At 39.0% G+C, this 19,397-nt stretch overlaps 1 protein-coding gene across 2 annotated transcripts in view; it reads right to left on the bottom strand.

Moving 5' to 3' along the window:
- LOC144537377 (RNA-binding Raly-like protein) overlaps positions 1 to 19,397 on the bottom strand; it is a 108,126-nt gene that overhangs the window by 10,802 nt on the left and 77,927 nt on the right. The window contains exons 3-6 of one of the 2 annotated variants that reach the window (XM_078281054.1): positions 7,874 to 7,949; positions 6,794 to 6,841; positions 4,322 to 4,491; positions 227 to 340 (exon numbers count right to left, since the gene is read on the bottom strand). In XM_078281054.1, coding sequence (XP_078137180.1) covers positions 227 to 340; positions 4,322 to 4,491; positions 6,794 to 6,841; positions 7,874 to 7,949 — 408 coding nt within the window. Of the gene's footprint in view, positions 1 to 226; positions 344 to 4,321; positions 4,492 to 6,793; positions 6,842 to 7,873; positions 7,950 to 19,397 lie in introns of both variants that reach the window. The other variant, XM_078281056.1, reaches the window with a different exon arrangement.

Raw genomic sequence — 19,397 nt, 5'->3', positions numbered from 1 at the left:
CTGGCTGTCCTTTAGTGTAGGGCATCTTTAAAGACCTCCCATATAAACTGAGCCAGCGTGGCGTTGACACCTGTCTGCTGTTATGACAGAGAGCTCTACTGCTCTTATCTCACACAATGTCATGAAGACTTATGGCCAGCGTGTGCTCTTAATTTCCCTCCCTCTGTGGTTGGTGTCCTTTCCCTTTCTCTCCCAGCTAGCTCCGATGTGTCTGTCTGCTTCTTACCGGACTCGGCTCTCTGCTGCTTTTCGATCTTCTCCAGGCGTCCCAGCAAAGAGTCGATCTTCAACTTGATCTGAGTGAGCTCCCGTTTAATAGTCTGAAGCTGGTCCGTCTTCACTGCTAAGGGACAGAAACAGATTTATGGTTACTTAAGTTGAGTTTGTCCTAATTTTCTCTGTGCACTCATTTTAATAAAGCTGCTTCATAACGTTTTATCTCAGACGGCATGCTGTCATCTGCTAATGCTCTTAGTTTTGGATATCATGTCATCACTCTGAGTCACACGTTCCTCCTCAGGGAAGAATATTTCCATCTGGCCAACTGCAAAGTTTCCTTGCTGAAAATGTGGACTTGCTGCTTTCAATTTGAAGATTAATGTACAGCTTACGCCCACCATGCTGTGCAGTGTTGCTCAAGTTTTGCTTAATAATGCCAAAATCTGAACAAACTGTATGCTACCTTTCAGTTGGCATTAGTTAATTACATAAAATGTGGAGATTGTTTACACTATAGGATATAAACTGCTTGGTTAATGCATGTTGTATTTATCAGGTGAAAGTGTTGCATCTTAAGAGTTATAATCCTTAATAATTTCATGAAAATTATGGCACCATTCAATTTATTTACAGTCTGTTATTACTTCTCTATATATAGTTGTTTTCATTGTCAGGAGTCATGAAGTCATTATCATTTACCTTTGCCTTGCTAAAGGTTATTTTGCGGTCTATTAATCCAGGGTATTTAAAAAAAGACTAAAATCTCACTTTGATGCTCGGCACTTGTGTTCAGGACACTAAACTGGATTAAAAAACACACGTTTCACTTGCTTTTTTTAATTTTTATTTCATACACTCACTGCAACTATGCCTGATCATTGCCTCATCATTGCCGCATGAGAAACAGGGGGCAGAATCACCCTCCCACAGCTTGTGTTTACTGCCTTATGAATAATTACTATCTTCTTTCTGCTTTGTCTTACACAACCTACAATAGATATATGAGCTTTTGGTAAATGTACCAAAAATGTAACTGTATCATGCTAAAGTTTATATGCTAATAAAAAAAAAAATGTATCTGAAGGATGTTACCATTAATTCAATCTGGCCTTTCTCACGGTTACTAAATCGAGTGTGTAGTCTTTAGCAGCTTGAACTGAGCAGATTAAAGAATTTAGACCATAAAAATAATAAGATAATCTTATTCCTTAACCCTCTGCAGCTGAAATGTGTCATCCTTTGAGAGGAAGGGAAAAACAGACACCAGAAGTTGAGAAGAAATCATAAAATTCTCTTTGACACCTTTCAGATTCTGTCAGGGCTGTAAAGAGGATGGATGAGCGTTCGGTAAACAAACCCACAAGTTCCTGTAAAGCTGCAGCCGGATAATCAGAGGCGGGAGACATGCACAGAATCAAAACATTACTTGTCTGGTATCATGTCTGCATGCAGCTCTTTAAGTTAGTTTCTTTGATGTATATTTACACCCACAACACATCACAATGCAGATTCCCTCCTATGTATGTGCACCATTATACATGTATGAGCTAAACCAATGCATAAAACATGAACATCTACGGTTAGAGAAGATGTCAGTGTGTGATAGAAATTTCTGACATATTAGCTCGCTGTAAACTAGCTTCCCTGAAAGGACATTTTAATCTTTCACAAGAATTCATGCTGAAACACAACACTGCCCAGGTAAGATCCAATGCATACTGTATAGTATTTGCCAAAATGTTACTTCTTTCGAATGGAGCAGGATGATTAATGTGTGCATGAGAAAGAGAGAGAAAAGAGGTATATAATGCCACACTGAAGGCAATACACAGGTTATGTGTTTGGAAATCACAAGAATGAATCTCATTCTGTTATGTTAAGCAGCCATCAACCCTAAAGCTACAGAGAAGCAGAAAATCAACCTTTCTGGGGGAGCAAAAAAGGAGAAAATAGTGAATATACAATGATATCTTGATGGTAGGACACACTAAAGTGTCTCTATCGCCTTCTCAGTATCACCGCCTTCCATGTGGACACACCAACATCCATGAATGCACACACATGCACACTTCCTCCCTTATTCCAATGTTATCAGAGCTTGCTTTGGGCAGCTTACTTGATGATAAGAAAGTGTGGAACAGTTTTTAATTTATCGCTGCCTCCAGGTTTTTTTTTCCCCTTTTGTGCTATCAGTCACATAAGCTGCAGAGAGACATACACATCCTAATCCAACATCATTTCATCAACACAGCACCTTTAAATAGCTTGTGTTCAAGAAAAGGAAGACAAAAACGCCATTGTGATTTAATAAGCATTACTAGATAAGGGTATGGGTACTGGATCTAATTTTAGGAACTCATGATGAGCTGACATTTTTTTATAATGGGAACAGTGAGAAACTGTAGTCTTAGATGATAACCAAAGTGGACAATGAGTGTTGGGGCTGGTGATATAATTCAGACTCTAAATAGTTGTTAAAAAGTTACCAGCTTTGACAGATGAACATTAGGATGATTCTGGGAGCCTGAATTTAAAGACATTATAGAAGAAAACCTGATTTTTAAACACTCTTTATTCATATTATTATAGTATTCATATTTGAGCATCTGAAACCAGTGACTTTTAATAAACAATTACTTAAATTATAAAAAAGATGATTCAATTTAGTTTCTGTTGATCAGCTAATTGATTATTTGACTAATTATTGCAGCTTCAGTTCAGTATCACTTAAGAACAATTCCGACTTTTTAATAATGAACTCCAAAAAGTTGCCTTTCAGAGGGGAACATAATCCAATTATAAAAATAAAAAAAAAGACCAAGGAACAAACACTATCATAATTTCTCATATTTGGGGGCTTGTAAAGAGCGCTTTTATCAAAAAGCTTTTTGAGAGTTGAGTTAATAGCTGAGTAAAGAAAGAAAACATGAAGAGAGGAGGACAATGAAATGTGAGCACTATTCAGGAAACACACACTGAATACTACACACACTGCATTCAATATGGTCTTAGAAAATACAGTATTTAATACGATTGTGTCCCATTCTCAATGCCACCTGTGACTTTACAAAATAGAGCACTGCTTAAAGATGAATCCATCATTCAGTCTTTCTTTAATAGACAAAATAAGCCAAATCCTGTCTTCATAAACTGACGATCAACATTGTGCGTCAAAAAGGGTTTAATGTGGAAAACACAAATCTATCCATCCTAGTGATACCTGCATTTCTCTTTTTTTTCCCCCCTCAAGTTAATTATTACTTGTTCAGCCCAAGTTGTTTTAATACTGCCCACACTAACCCACCCTGCAGTTTGGACAAGCTAACCTTGTTTTGCTGTCCAATATATTTAGGCCAAAGTCAATACAAACAGTGACTTTTCACAGTACCGGATGGGGCAAATTAGTCTCCCAAACACTGCTTAGACAGAGGAGAGAATTCATTGACTCTGTCCAAAAAGAGGATGGGAGATGGGCTACTCCCCCCCTTCTCTATAATACCAACTGCAACTGGGTCCTCCTCACAGACCTTACCAAGCTGCTCGTGCTGATAACACTGGCCTAGACAGACAACAATGGGATAAACACTGTAGCCAATTACACAGGCTACAGATAGAGACTAACGTTTAGGAAAACACAGCTGACCGCAGCTCCACAGAGATGGCACCAATCTCACATTAATTACATTTAGGACGTTTTAATGCATCACCAGTTAATCAGAAGAGCGAATGAGATCCATATGGATCTTGGGTGACAGGAATAGCACTGTTTGCTGAATGGGTGCTGCTCGCAAAGCTCGGATTATATTTATGTTTGCGTTTTAGTGTTTTGCTCTACATTGCAGTGTGGCTTGTTCTGAGCTGCTGGAGTGAATTAAATAGCTTTTCTTTTTTTTGTACAGTGGCTTAAGTAGCACAGCTGAATCATGCCACTGCTTTCTCCCTGCTCAGAGCCGTGGTTTCGAGATTTGCATTAAGCCTTGAAAAGGACAGAATGCCATTAGCGTAATTAGGCAGTGTCCTTTTAAAAAAATATGAAATAAAGGAGCATCTGAGTAGCAAAGTGTAAACACAATATAAGTAAAAAGCACCTTATTGTACGTACGTTTGAGCCCGGATGAGGGAGGTCTGGAGGATGAAGAGGAGGAAGAGGAGGATGTTTTGATGGGGAAGGAGGTCTTCCCGCGGCGGGAGGATGGAGCGAGCACCCTGGAGCGTTTGACAGGGATCACGGCTCTTGGTGGGGGGGGCACTCTGCCATGGTAGTCAAAAAGCCTCAAGAAAAGAAAAAAACTATATTACACTTCTTACACTTTTTCTATAAGTCACTGTCTTTGATAAGAGGCCCTAAAGCATTCAGAAAGTACCCATCTACTAGAGCTGAATGTTTTTTCCATTTATTTCTCCATCACCTCTTTCTGAAGCCTATTATCTGTTCCCAGTATTGTATTTCAAGATAGATTTTCCATGGATTTCTCTTGGGTTCTTTCCCTCAAACGGCACACATAAAACAAAAGACAAACATTACAGTTGAAATCTACCACGATCCCTCTTTCTGTATGGCTACCCAGGCCATTACGTGCATGCAAATAATCTCTTCACATATATTTTGAAAGTGAAGAGGATGAAAAGAAGAGGGTGCTAAATGTCAAATGAAGGTGTAAGCTTTGACTGTTTTCGGTGACAGCAGATATCTGTCACTGCTCTCAACAAGTTTGACATTCAGAAAATGTCTTCACAGATAAGCAGTCAGATCACGGATAGATAAATGAGAGAGAAAACAAGACTGCTCCTTCATCAGCGTTTGTGTTTGAGTTCTGTTCAGCCATTTTGACAAGTTGACTATTTAAAAGGACCTCTGTGGGATAGTTATTGACTTACATCTGACAAGGGAGACGTTTAATGAGGGGGGAGTCAAAAATCTAGAGGGAAGACCTATTGATCATTAGCTAAACCCTCTTCCCTGAACAGTCCCATCATAGCTTTGCAACCATAACTAGGCATGCCAGGTCTGTCAGGTTTTGGATTTCTCTGTGTTACAGTCATGTGAAAAAATCAGGATACCCATACTAAAGTTGACTAAAAAGAAGAATAAAAAAATCATCTTTTGGAAAGTGATCTTAATGCCTTAATTAAAAAAAATGAGGAAAAATCCAATCTTTAAGGACACCAATTTTGAATTGAATGAACATTATTCACCAAAATGAATAATGTAGCGTAAATAAATAAATAAATGTTCTTCCTTAAAATACAGGGGGCATAAGTAAGTACACCCCTATGTTAAATTCCCATAGAGGCAGGCAGCTTTTTATTTTTAAAGGCCAGCTATTTCATGGATCCAGGATACTATGCTTCCTGATAAAGTTCCCTTGGCCTTTGGAATTAAAATAGCCCCACATCATCACATACCGTGCCCCCTGTATTTTAAGGAAGAACATTTATTTATTTACGATACATTATTCATTCACAAAGAAAATTGGTGTCCTTAAAGATTGGATTTTTCCTGTTTTTTTAATTAAGGCATTAAGATCAATGTCCTAAAGATAATTTTTGTATTCCTCTTTTTAGTCAACTTTAGCATGGGTGTCCTAATTTGTTCACATGACTGTACATAGAGTCTTTTTTTCTAGCCTTTCCAAAACTTAAAACACTAGGGAAACAAATGTGTTTATCTGCCTTAACTTAACCTGCAATCGTTAGTATGTCTGGCTAACTAGCGCACTACAGAAGTAACTGAGGAGTAGTAACTATTACTTCCATGACCGTGGAGCACATCATTAACTAACTATATTTGTTTGTGAGGTAACAAGCTACGGAAAAACGTTCACAACTAGCAAATCCACTGTATTTTCCAACTGTGTGGAAGCTGGTCCCAGCTATCAGTGTTTAGTGTAAAGTTAGCAGCTAAGGTTGCCCGAGATAGCATTATGTTGGCCAAATACATAGGTTAATGTTCTCTTGTAACGTCAAAAGTAAAAACTACTTGAAGAAAAATTAAATTCTAAATTCTAAATAAAAGCACAAAGTGTGTAAGTTAAGCAGCCAAACTTATGTTAGCACAAAGTTTAACCTTACAATGCTGTTTCTTAATGTCTACGTCTTCAACATGGATCACCAACTGGTGAGGATGCTTTGGCCTGGGGCAAGTGAGTTTTCGCCTCAGTCTTTTAGCACAAAAATATTTATATAGCTATTAAGTGCATATTTACAGTAAGACCCCTTTTTTAAGAGTGTTGAAATCAGCTGGAAATCTTCAAAAAGCAACTAAGTCTGTTAGCAAGCTAAAGTTAGCTTAATTAGCTAGCTATAGCTTATAAAATGTGCTAGCGAAAGTTAGTTGACAGTTAGATATGAGAAGTCTGCTCTTGTCTACCTCTGTCTGAAACTAAAAACCTATAGTTTAGTTAGTTTTGAGTGGTAAATACACCACCATTAGCATTATAAAATATATGTGCAGTGTGAGAACAGAAAGCTTAAGGCATAGCAACAGTAAGTAAAGCGGATGGGGCTTAGCTAACGGGCAGTTTCCTTATTCAATCTCAAATTTGATAATAATAATGATGTGAATGATACATACCTGGTGTAAAAATCATCCCTGTAGTACTCGTAATCAAATTCATAACCGCTATGAGAGAGACAAACAGAGAGATAGAAGGTAAGGAGGGCGCAGAGAGACAGGGAGAAACAAATAAAGAGATGGGTTTTATTAAGACCAGCCATTTTGGATCTGTCAAAAATAAGCAATCAACCTCAAGTTGTTTTGACTGGAACAGACACGCTGTAGTTAAGGCCCTAAAGCTCACTGCCTAAGCCATGCTGGCATGCAAAGACCAGAGATCAACAAGGAAAAAAATTTAAAGTTTCAGAGGGAAAATACAGTCGAAGAACTTTTTTTTTCATAGAGCCTTGAGAGGAAAATCAATGTTAAGTACACGCTAGGGATGGCAACTAATTTATAATTCAGGGAGAGAAATAAAATAAAGAGAAGAGGAGCAAAGAAGAAGCTGTTTTGAAATTCTCAGAGGAATTTTAATTCGTATTAATGTATTACTATTTTAATTTAGAGTGGTGTTGTGTTGGTTTTCGCCTCTCTGGTTCCTGTTCCATAATTACCATATTACATCCTGTCTGTTTTCATGGCCAGCTATACAGTGCAAATGAGGGTTTATAACAACACAATGCACAAACTAATACATTTGTAAAATAAGATGTGCCATGCAATCCACAATTCAGAAATAAATAAATTGGTGAGAATATAGACTTTGTGAATGGACAAACTATCAGAGAACATAAAAAGAAGTGTCCCAGTGAATAGAAAAAAAAAACATGTCTGTCCCTCTGTCACATTAAACTACAGTAAACAAGCACTGCTTTGATCTGTTTGTGACCAGAGATGTGTACGGGGCAGAAATTCAGGGTCATGCTTAATGAAGCTTATATAACAGCATCTGCTTTGAGTTTTACAGGTCCGTGCCGAACAAACTCCAATCAAGGCTATGAAAATGTTGCATTAAAAACTCAATTAGAAATTCAAGGTTCAAAAGAAGAAGAAAAAAGAGAACATAATATGAATCCTCACATGCAAAATATTACTCCACATTTTACATCAGAAAGCTTTGCATGTGAAGAAGTACGTTGCAGGGAGAGTAAATCTTACCTATAAACAGCTGACAGCGGCCGTTTGGAGCCGGCTTTGGGCCTGTATGGCTTGGGTTCGCCTGCCATGTTTATGTCTGCAAAAACACAAACACAGACAAATCTCTTGTCATTCTTGCATTACAGTGAACTATACATATTTCATGCATACATAATTTTTTTACTGGTAACATTTCATCATTCAATCTGTTAACCCCCCCTCCCAAAAAAAAGAAGAAACAAACAAAACAAAAATATGTACAATTTAAATTTATAAATACATTCCATATACTCTCCATGCGCTGATGAAGGCCATGAGGTGCGGCTGAAAGCCACAGTAGAAATCTGGTTAGTGACATTGAGTTAATAATTCTTCTGTCAAGAATGAGCCTTCAAGTTGAATATGTTCTGAACACATTTATAAGCAGTAAGTAAATGTTTTATTACGCACTGTGAGAATTTATTAATGTCTTTAATCACATAATTAGATACAATAACAGCTCTGGTGTAATATATAAATGACAACAGATGATTCATAGGAAAAGTGTTGACATATACTTTAATAAACAGTAATAAAAAAACAACTTTATAGCTTACAACATTATAGTGTGTTTTTTATGTTTTCTGCTTATTAATGCTAAATAGGGAGGTGTAAGTAAAGTGTTACTATATGAATTCATAAAGAGTCTTTACTGGACATGCCCCTAGAGTATTAGTGGCATTATAGGATTTCAATTTTGATTCCTATCAACACCAATGTGTCCTACGCTGCAGTGCAACCTAATTTAAAAGCAGAGAACTGTGTCAATAAAAAATAAAACAACGCCCTTTCTTCAAACAGAGCGACGGCTCATGATGGTAGTGATGGTACTGCAATATAGCTCACAGCAGTGCCTGAGCACAAGGGAGCATAAAAGTAATACAAGTACTACTTAATAATAAAAGAGAGTAAAATATCAGTTCAAGTTCTCTGGAAGCTCTGTGCTATTTCTATTGTAAAACTGAACTGAACTTTTCATGAGACATTTAAGCAACACACAAAGCTGCAGTACTGTAGGACACATTCACTAATGTAGAGGTGCACTGTGACAGCCAATTTTCTTAGTCAGGACTGGAGACCTTGCCACCGTGCACTGGAAAGATTACATAATGAAATTCTTGTTGCAAGGCCAGAGAGAATCCTTGAACACATAAAAGCAATGAAAAAGAACAACCATACAAAAGAAAACTCCCCATCAGTTTGTTCTTTATGTAATATTACGATTGTGTATATACTATTCAGGTGAATAGTTTTGTGACCAGGCCAGTCATTGATGCGGCATTTTTCAATTGCTATCTGTGAATTGCCAAGGGTGTTACAAGGTCCTTGTGTTTTGTTAACAGTCTGGCTTCCGGGAGAGGAGCCAGTGGATCATAACAAGCACCCAGTGCGAGAAAAAGACTCCAGAAACTTTATGGATGTGGACATGAGGCTATATCCATGAAGTCAAGTAGAGAATGGTGCAGGAGGAGAACACTTGTAACTGAGCTTTACAATTCAAAGAAGCATTCACATCCTTATCCCAGCTCAGGTGAGCCATACAATAGGGCTGCACGATTAATGTAATCGCAATCTCGATGTCACTCTGTGCGATTACATAATGGCAAAATATGTGGGATTTAGGTAAACAATAAGGTGTGTTGTGCGCGTGACACTCTATTGTCTCACTTTACCGACAGTATTAACAACAGATGTAACACTGTCTTAAGGAGCTTGTTGTTTTTATTGTTCTCCGTTAACTCACTTTACATTGTCTTTGCTATCTCTTTTTCCTCACACAGCCGCTAAGCTAATCCCTCTCCCTCCTTGCTCGACCAATCACTCACTGACGTCACTCACTCAACGCACCTACGATTCTCGCTCTCACTTACGCTACCATCGTAACAACATCCATGAAAGATATGACCAATCAGTCTGTTAGCGCGTGTGTCCTGTATGGTCACATGAGTATCAGAAGTGTAGTGAGGTTTCAGAGCATGCAGACATTAAGAAGAGGTTGTACAAAGTATATTTTGTAACTTAATCACTACTTTTTCAATTAAATTACACCCATCTAAAATGTCATTGTTTATAAGGTCAAACAAAATGTAATCTTTTATTAAGACTTTGTATTTTCTTATTTATTGTTCAATTTATTTCTATTTATTTATTGAGCAAAGCAAAAATGTCTATTTTGAAAAGATTATTTTGTTTTTTGAAAACAATTATTTGTTTAAAAATACTTGCACATTATTTGTTTGTGTATCTTCATGTGCTCATTTAACTTTGTATGTTTTCAAAGTTTTAGTATTTTGTGCATTCTCCTTGATAATCAAGCAAGTAGACTCATGATACCTAGTTGTTGCAACAGCATGTGAAAAAAACTACAAAGTTTGCTATGCCAAAAAGAACGTTAATCTCACGACAAAAAAATTGACGCCGTTAAAATGGGTTTGCTTAACGCCGTTAATAACCCGTTTAACTGACAGCACTAATACATATATATATATATATATATATATATATTTGATATCACAGAACCTTTTGCAAACATCTGCATGCAGCAAGGTAGTCCGAAGAGAACAATAAACCAATTCAACAGGGTGCCCTTGAGAGACGAAACCCAAACCTAGCCTCATGTATAATTTCGGCTAAGTGCCTCATAGGTACATAGATCACTTAAAAAGGCACTTTCTGACCAATTTCTTATTCAATTTTTTGCATGCAGCTATGTTCTCACTATCATTTTGTCCCTTCCAGCAATAAACATTTGCCTAAATAACTTATGCATCCGCCCTGTCCCCACCTTCATGTGGAAGTGCCTCAATCCCCGGGAGTGGAACTGCACAGGGGTGTAAATAAGCTTCAGGCAAACTCTTGCCTCCTTCTCCCAGTGGCTGCTCTCATGAGAAAAAGGATTAAACCCTGGTCTGTTTGTATACTACCTACTTAGACAAGCTAAAAAACAGACTTTATACACAGAGCTGCATGACCAAATGAGTGTAGAAGTGTGTTTACGGGTGTGTTTTTGTGTGCATGTTGGGATTGACCGTGATGCTGATTTAGGAGATATTATTATGATTGTGCTCATTAACCTGAAGGTTCTCTTAGAGAGGAAGACCAACCCTTTGATTAGCCCACATCAATCCTGCTTAATGTAATTGGCATCCAAAACCTCAAGCAATCTAAAAATCCCCTGACCCCAGATCTTCTTTTCTGACCACAGGCAGTGTATGGTTCATTCATATATGATGATTTCAGCCTCCAAAAAAGTGGACAGCCCTATCTTAATGCAGGCACTGCTTTAGACAACAGATGCTCTTACAATAATTCAAATCACTTTGGACTTCAATCATGACTGCACCTTAAGACTATTTATTACTAAATTGAGCAGTCAATTACTTTCAAATTTCAAAAATTTTCAAAACATAAAAAAAGCAGCAAATCATCATGTTATAACCAGCAAGTGTTGCTTGACAAAGAAAAAAAAACTGTGTGCGATGTGTGGTGGTTATGTTTGTCTGTCAAAGACATCAATTACAAAGATAAATGACTTAAACAATGAATCCATCCACACTGTTGGTATTCATTATTTCAGCAGGAGAACTTTACTCAAATTTGTTTTTCTTAGACCAAAGCATACAGAAACACTTTTAATTGGTTGGTTTGTAAAAACCAAAAGGCATAGTTGTACATAATAATGGCTACCAGCAGCTTTGGTACAAAAGCACCCCATTGTCCTTGTTTGCAAACTACTTTAGGTGGGATTCTATGAACAGGGTTGGCAAAATAACCTACGAGGAACTGTTAAAGACTATCTCTGATGCAGCTTTTAGCAGAACACTTTGGATCAGTGCAGCACTAAGGACTAATATTGGTATGAATGAGATGTACCCTGGGTCATGGACCAAATCTGTGTGCTTTATTCAGTTACTCTCCTGTTTCCCATTGGTTTGTCTGCTTGCTCAATCTGCAGCTCGGTCAGACGGGGATGGGGCGGAGCTGTCTGTGGTGCTGAACGAAGGGGGTTTTTAAGGTCTGTTGCACTGCTCTGACTGGGCAGCGAATAAAACAAAAGGGCTCGACCTTGCAGCTGCGTGAACATACACATGATGCAATTTGGATTTTGCAGCCATGAAATTATTCATAGATGTGTTTGAGCTCAACTCCAAGCTTGACTTTTCTATCTCTGAGAGAGGCAGGGTGTCTGTCTGCCTATAGCTACTGAAACAAACACAATACAGAATAAATATTTAAGGCAACACGGTTATTGGCTGAGGAATCTGGGGAGAAAAGGTTCTGGAGGTAAATTGCAGTGAATAGACAAAGGCACAGAGCGTAAGTAATCACTGAGGACAGACCGGTGTTCCTCTGTCAAGAAAACAAGGATCCGTGACTCCCCGAAGCAACATGCCCATGTGTTTTATTGGTCTCATTTGTTGCCTTACATCTCTGTCTCCCTCAGACTACTCTTGCTCATGCTTCCTGTTCTGCCCTCGGCCTCACCCGATTCTTCAGCATCTCTTTCTCTGTCTTCATTCCTCTCACTTTCCTCACCTGCCCTTTCCTCACACAAGACCGCATCTAACCCCACATCGCCCTCCGTCACTCTCGCTCACGTTTCATACTTCTTCCTGTTTCTCTGTGTGCACAGAGGAAGTTCATCATGAGACATTTCAGTGCCGAGCATCACCTGTGGGGCCTTTTCTTTTTGACACCTCTGGCCAACGAAAGCTTTACAAGTCTTATTTCTCCCCTCATTTCATTAGCAAGGGATGAATAACAGCCGAGCAAGAGAAGTCAAGGCTTTGAATAAATCAGGGCTATAAACTCAGCCATATGGCAACATATTGCAGGGGAATCACTGGGATGCGAAATACTGGAGCAGCCACAAAACCTGCTGCTCCTGCTGAAGCCACAACAAATCAGACCGTAATCTTTCTGTCTCTCTCGCTCTCCATTTCTACGGTCTACCTTTTCTCTTCCTCTCACAAACTGAGGGGGGGAAACCAGCTAATAGCCTGAGGCTTCAGGCTGTAGTAAGCTAACAATCACAGGTAGCAGGGGTGACCACAAGGTCAGAGGAAAGGAGCGACGGATAGATTGTATGTCAGCTATAGAACCTCTTTGTATTAGTGTGGAGAGAGTGATGGAAGAAGGAAAAAAGGGCAGATTCCTGAAAATCTATTTCTTCGGAAAGACTGTTCTCATCAGCAATAACTCTGTGCTATTGGAATAATGACAATCCAATCACTCGGCTTTCAATAGCTCATTTTGCACAGGCTTTTCTTTAAAATGTGTGGAGATAAAGATTGTTGTCTAAACATATGGCAAGCTACGTCCATCAATGTAGTCAGTCATCATCAAGATAAAACATTCAAACTGCATTAGAGATGGTCCGATACCATTTTTTGGTTCCCGATTCCGATACCTGAACTTGCGTATCGGCCGATACCGAGTACCGATCCGATACCAGTGTGTCATATATTTTATTATGTTTTAACAACTGTATGCTACTATCCCTGTATGGATGTGATATGATTTCTATCTTTGTTGTCGGTCTGGCGCAGGTTAAACTCTTTGTGAAACATGAACAAACAGAAACAATGAATGCCACAGAACTTTCTTTTATTATCCAGTTTGACAATCAGTTATAACGGAAAAAGAACATAAATAAACTACTTTAATGTAGATTTTCTTTAGGGCTGTATTATGTGGTATCGGCTCGGTGCATAAACTCCAATACTTCCCGATACCAGCATTTTAGGCAGTATCGGAGACAACACCGATACTGGTATCGGTATCGGAACATCTCTAAACTGCATTGCTCATTAATAAATATAGGCTCAATACTATTTGCATCTAGGGCAGAAATTTGGTGCAAGCTCCTTAGACCAAAGCTACACCAAATTACACCAACTGTATATAGGGCTGAAAAACGCACCAATATTTGCAAATCATTTGCACGCCAAACTCCATTAGTGTTACAGAAAACCCAGCAAGGAAAACCCAGCTGGTTTTTGTTGGTTTCTGCTTGGACACCTGCTGTGGTGCAGCACACAAGCTATAATTGACAAAACAAAATTATGTGAGTCCATTATCACCTTAAATATGTCTGGGGCCTCATACAGAGACTGAAAATAAACAGGTCGGGATTCCTCCGGGATCCTTTTGCTTTAGGACAAACATGCCATTTACTAGCCATTTTGGAGTTGGTTGATTTTTATAACAAGAGATTATACGTATGCAATGCCAGTGAAAATGTTACAGTGGTTACTTCGTATCTGTTACTTATTCAGTCACACTTTCAAACTAGACCGACTAATTTTGGAACAATGTTCGAGCGCTGCTTGTAGAGACAGACAGAATTAGAGGCTTAGGGGACAAAAACAGGTCATCGCATCTTGCCCGAAAAGAGGTGAAAATTAGCGTGTCCACCTGGGTGTCATGTTTCTATCACTGCCGATCAGGGCTGGAAACCATAAATCCCCTTGACGACTGCAGAGTCATTTCTCCCGCGAATGAATGCCGACTGTTCCCACTAAGACAAAAGCTAAATGTTACTCGGTGTTAGTGGGTTTTTTGTCCAGTGGTAAAGGAGCTTAAGGGAGACTTTGACCTTTTGGTGGACGTAAATGAAAAGTCAGGAGATAACCAAAGTCAGTCGGATTTGTCCTCTGGAGATCACAAATGTTTCTATGAAACCTGTGATATTAAATGTCTTGCTAACCTTAAACACCCTGTCCCCATCAAGGTACAAAAGTCTTTTTTTCCCTCCTGATTACCTAAAAAGCTTCGGTGTCGCCTAGAAGTCATATCGCAGACGTGCAGCACAGCGACCAGGTGATTGACTGCAATAAACTCCCTTTCAGACACATCAGCGAGGACTTTCAAGGAATGAGGAATCTGTTCTTTTCTTTTCCAAAAACGGGGAAATTCCCCATGGACCAGAGCTGATGGCTCTACAACACATTTGTCACTTTTTCACTTTGCATGTTCTTTCATTTCATTCTCTTCCCCTCGCAAAGCGCTAACTGTCTATTTGATGAGATAAACATTAAAGGCAGAGAAAGAGAGAGACAGAGCAGCATGCAGAGGGAGCTGTCGATCATCTCCTCATGGAACGAGAAACTCTGGCGACAATCTCCCCAGTGTCTTAATTAATTTAAAGTATCTAATCATGCAAATTGCTCCTCGGCAGGACGGACGCAAGCAAAGAGACAAGAAGGGAGTGAAAGAGTTGAATCAAGCAGGTGATGGATGTGCAGAAGGGAGAGGTAGGGATGTGGGAAATTCGTCTGAGGTCTTTGTACAAACTCCTCGCTGAATTGTGAAGCCGGACCGGTCTGTGAGGAAGGCAGGTGGTTTGAGATTAAGGATTTGCAGCATCACACAGCACTGTCATGACCTGCAGGTGAGGCCCTGGCTGGTGTGGGCATCATAAAAACTCCAGATACGCCTTTCATCTTTGCTTCTCGGATATATTTCTGATAAGGCTATTTGGCAGGTATTGGCTGACAACTTTGATTTCCCCCAAAATCTCAAGAGTGAATAACACTCAAATATGCTATTCACAATGGATCTTCCTGCTCCATGCTGAATCAGACCTCACATTTCATTCACTTCACTCTCAGACATTAGCCTTTTTTTTTACTTTTCTGGGGCTGCAGAGCCCTAAATCAATGTAACAAGGCACTGTGGTCCCTTCAAACTGAAATAGCCATTTACCTTTTTCCCTGCTAACACCTGCAGAAAAACAGTTTGTTTACCTCTTAACAACAGGAGAGCTGCAGCAGGCCAACGCTGTGGATGGCTGTTGTCTAATTACATGGAAAAGGAGTGGCGAGGAGACAGAGGGGCTTTCTGCATATCAAAGGTGCTCTTCTTGGAACCTTTGAAGATGAAACATCAAACGGGGCTATTTAGGTGAACCGGGAAACAAAGTTCAAGGTGAAGTGAGGTGGCTCTCTACATTTCTCAGTTTGGTTTTAAAAGTTTAGTTTGGGCATCGAATTCTTTCGCATTAAGTTGGGGCACAATTTTCAAATGGGCCATTTTATTTAAATGCCTAAGTTATGATTTCATACCGTGAGACGAAATATCGCTTCATTGTCTCTGGTTGTACAGGTGTTAGGCCAGAGTGAGCAATATTACAAATCAACGAGCAACAATGAACTGCTTTCTTGCTATATTTGATTTTCATGTGATTTTGGCATCAACGTGATGAGGTACTTTGATTTGTCAGGTGTTTAATTTGTTGGGTTTGCCAAAAACAGAAGTTCTCGTCTTGTTATTTCATCCATCAAGAAATGTATCACAATATACAGTAAGTCAATGTTGTGATATGATATTACGTTAGGGCTGAAACGAATAGTCCATTTATCAGTTAGTCAACATCAACAGAAAATGAATCTGCAGTTATTTTAGAGCAACACTATGTAACTTTTCCCGCTTCGGTCCCCCTACGGGTTGGAAGAGGAATTGTCCATTACATTACATTGTCCAGTTCATTCGAACAAGACATCCGCTACCCGATCTGGCAAACTTGCATAATGTAATGGAAAATTCCATTTCTAACCTGTAGGGGGACCGAAGCGGGAAAAGTTACATAAGGTTGCTTTAATAATCCATTTATCACTTCAGTTAGTTTTCTGAGCGAGAAACGTTTGCTGGTTGCAGCTTCTCAAATATGAGGATCTGATGCTTGACAGTAAATGGAATATATTTTACTTTTTGGGCTGTGGGTCAGATTAAACAAGCAATTTAAAGATGTCATATTGGGCCCTGGGTTTTTCCACTATTATCTGACATTTCATAGCCAAAAACGATGAATTGTTTGCTTAATTGTTTGTTGCAGCCATATAATACATGAACTGTGATGTGAGGATTTTACCCATATCATCCACCCCCTACTCTAATGTATTAAAGGCACAATGACATGAAAAATTACATCATAACTTTGTCAGTGCATTTTGTCAATCAAGAGTTACACTAAGTAATGTATCGCAAGAAGAAGTACACAATTAAGATTTGAAGCCTTTCATTCCTGCCGCCATATAAAATAACTTTCAAGGTCACACAAGCTTCAACACACTGGTGCATTTTTGTTGAGCTGCAAATATCCCTTTTCATTTTAACTAAGAAAACAAGGCTGGGTCTCAGTAGCTACAGTAGATTTGATTATTTGCAGAATCTGAAACAAGCTCGCAATGGATAATACACACACATTTCACAGTGGATTGCTCTACTAAATGCAGAAAATAGACAGTTGGCTTCACTGCACAAGCATCCCATATCAGCTGTAAACTCCACACCTTATTTTCTTTATTGATTTATCTGTACGAAAAAAATTATTTATTTAAATGTGTAATCCATAAAAGACTGGAAAAAAAAGACAAGTTCCCAAAGGGGGAGTCTTCAAAATAGCTTGTTTTGTCTGACCATCATGCCAGAGATGAGGTTCAATTCACAATTATATAAAACAGAGAAGAGCTGTGCAACCAGCAAATGTTTTATTTCATTCTTCTCTCCTCAGAAAGGCCAACTGTCTATTTCATGAGATAAAAATTAAAAAGGCAGAGACGGAGAAAGAATGAGAAAGCGGGAAACAGGGAGCTGTCGATCATCTCCTCATGAAACGAGATAATCTGGCGACAATGTCCCCAATGTCTTAATTAATTGAACAAAGTATCTAATCATGCAAATTGCTCCTCAGCAGGCGAGACGTAAGCAAAGAGACAAGAAGGAGCTGAATCAAGCAGGTGATGGATATGCAGGTAGGGATGTGGGAAATTTGTCTCAGCTTTAGCTTCAGCTTGGTCGTCACAAACTCCTCAGTGAATTGTGAAGCTGGACCGGTCTGTGAGGAAGGTAGGTGGTCTGAAATGAAGGATTTGCCGCATCTCATGCACAGCGCTGTACATCATGACCTGCAGGCGAGGCACTGGCAGGTGTGAGCCTCATAAAACTTGAGATACGCCTTTCATCTTTGCTTCTCTGAGACATTACTGATAAAGGCCACATTGCAGGTATAGACTGCAAGATTTCCCTGAAATCTCAGTGAATTAAATGCAAATATGCCATTCACAGTGGATCCTTACAGACGTTTACAACAGCCTTCCTGCCCAATGCCTCACACTTCATTCTCAGACAATAAATTCAGAGGTTTAATCTATGAAAGACTACAAAAAAGAGAGGAAATGCCTCACACATACCAATCACAAGTTCTCAAAGCCCAAGGTAAAGTCTTCAAAATAGCTTGTTTTGTCAAACCATCAGTCCACAGAGAGGAGGTTCAATTTACAATAATATAAAACGGACAAAAGCCTCATATTTGACGTTTAAAAACAGAACCAGGAAATGCATGTGTGTTTTGCTTGGTAATTATCCAAACTGTCATTGGAAAATGTCTATCATTTGACTAATTGATTAATTCACTAATTGTTTCCAAACTAAAAAGTAAGAAACCTGAGAAAATGATCTTTCATTGTGGCTTCATTTGTACATCTATGTAGGGCTTCAACCAATGATTATTTTTTATTCTCATCTGCCCATTATTTACAAATTATTCATTTGGTTCATAAAATGTTGGAATATACATAACACCCAAGTTGACATATTTCAATCGGATGTTTTGTCCAACCAACATTCCAAAGTCCAATATTTAGGTGAATATCATAAAGAAAAACAAGCAATGGTACCATTTTAGAGACTGGAAACACTGATTTATTCTTAAAAATAATAATAATCGATTATCAAAATAGTGGCTGATTAATTTCATTTCTACTTCTATGTTGTAAGCATTTTCCAAACTCATCCTCTTCAGGTTTAACAACGATAACCAGTGCCTCAAAAATCCCATCCACCTTCCACTCTATAATACAGACCAGACTTCGCTGAACAGCCATTTTATTATATACGACTACAACATCTCAGTGAACATCCCATTACAAAACTGGAGCATCTCTCCCTCGGTAAACACTCGGGTGTGACTTTCAGTCTGCTGCCCTGCCTCGGCGCCTCACTGAGGCTGCACAGACCAAAGTCCGAGGGGATCAGCTCCTAATCCCCCAGCCCTTCAGGCACCAGCAGAAAAGATAAAGGCATGGCATCGGTTTGAGATCACATCCCTATGTGTGACCTGTAAAACCCAGCAAGCTGTCTCACGCGAGTCAACAATGATGCACTTCAGAAAGGGGACAATTTGGGTGTCTGAACATGGCACGGTGGGGAGCGAGGCATCAAAACAAACACCTCGCAGTCAGTCGCTGTCACATAAGCATTCAGTGTGTCCTCTGAAAAACAATCACGCTGATAATCAGGATATGGCCATCGGCTTTCCTTACTGAAAAATACTACAAAGGGGCCCTTTTTGAGTCTTTAGCGTTGAACCTACAACAGGAATCTTTTGAGTTGTTCTGACATGCTGCTTAAGACATCTATATTTTATTTAAACCAGGAAATAAAGGGAATTACTGATTGAGGGAAATTAGACAGGCATATTGCTGGCCTAGAACGCCTTTTCAAT

Source organism: Sander vitreus, chromosome 22, assembly GCF_031162955.1.
Source record: "Sander vitreus isolate 19-12246 chromosome 22, sanVit1, whole genome shotgun sequence".
Classification (NCBI taxonomy): Eukaryota; Metazoa; Chordata; class Actinopteri; order Perciformes; family Percidae; genus Sander; species Sander vitreus.
Note: the sequence above shows the minus strand (reverse complement) of the source record. Positions and strands in the feature narration are given on the sequence as shown.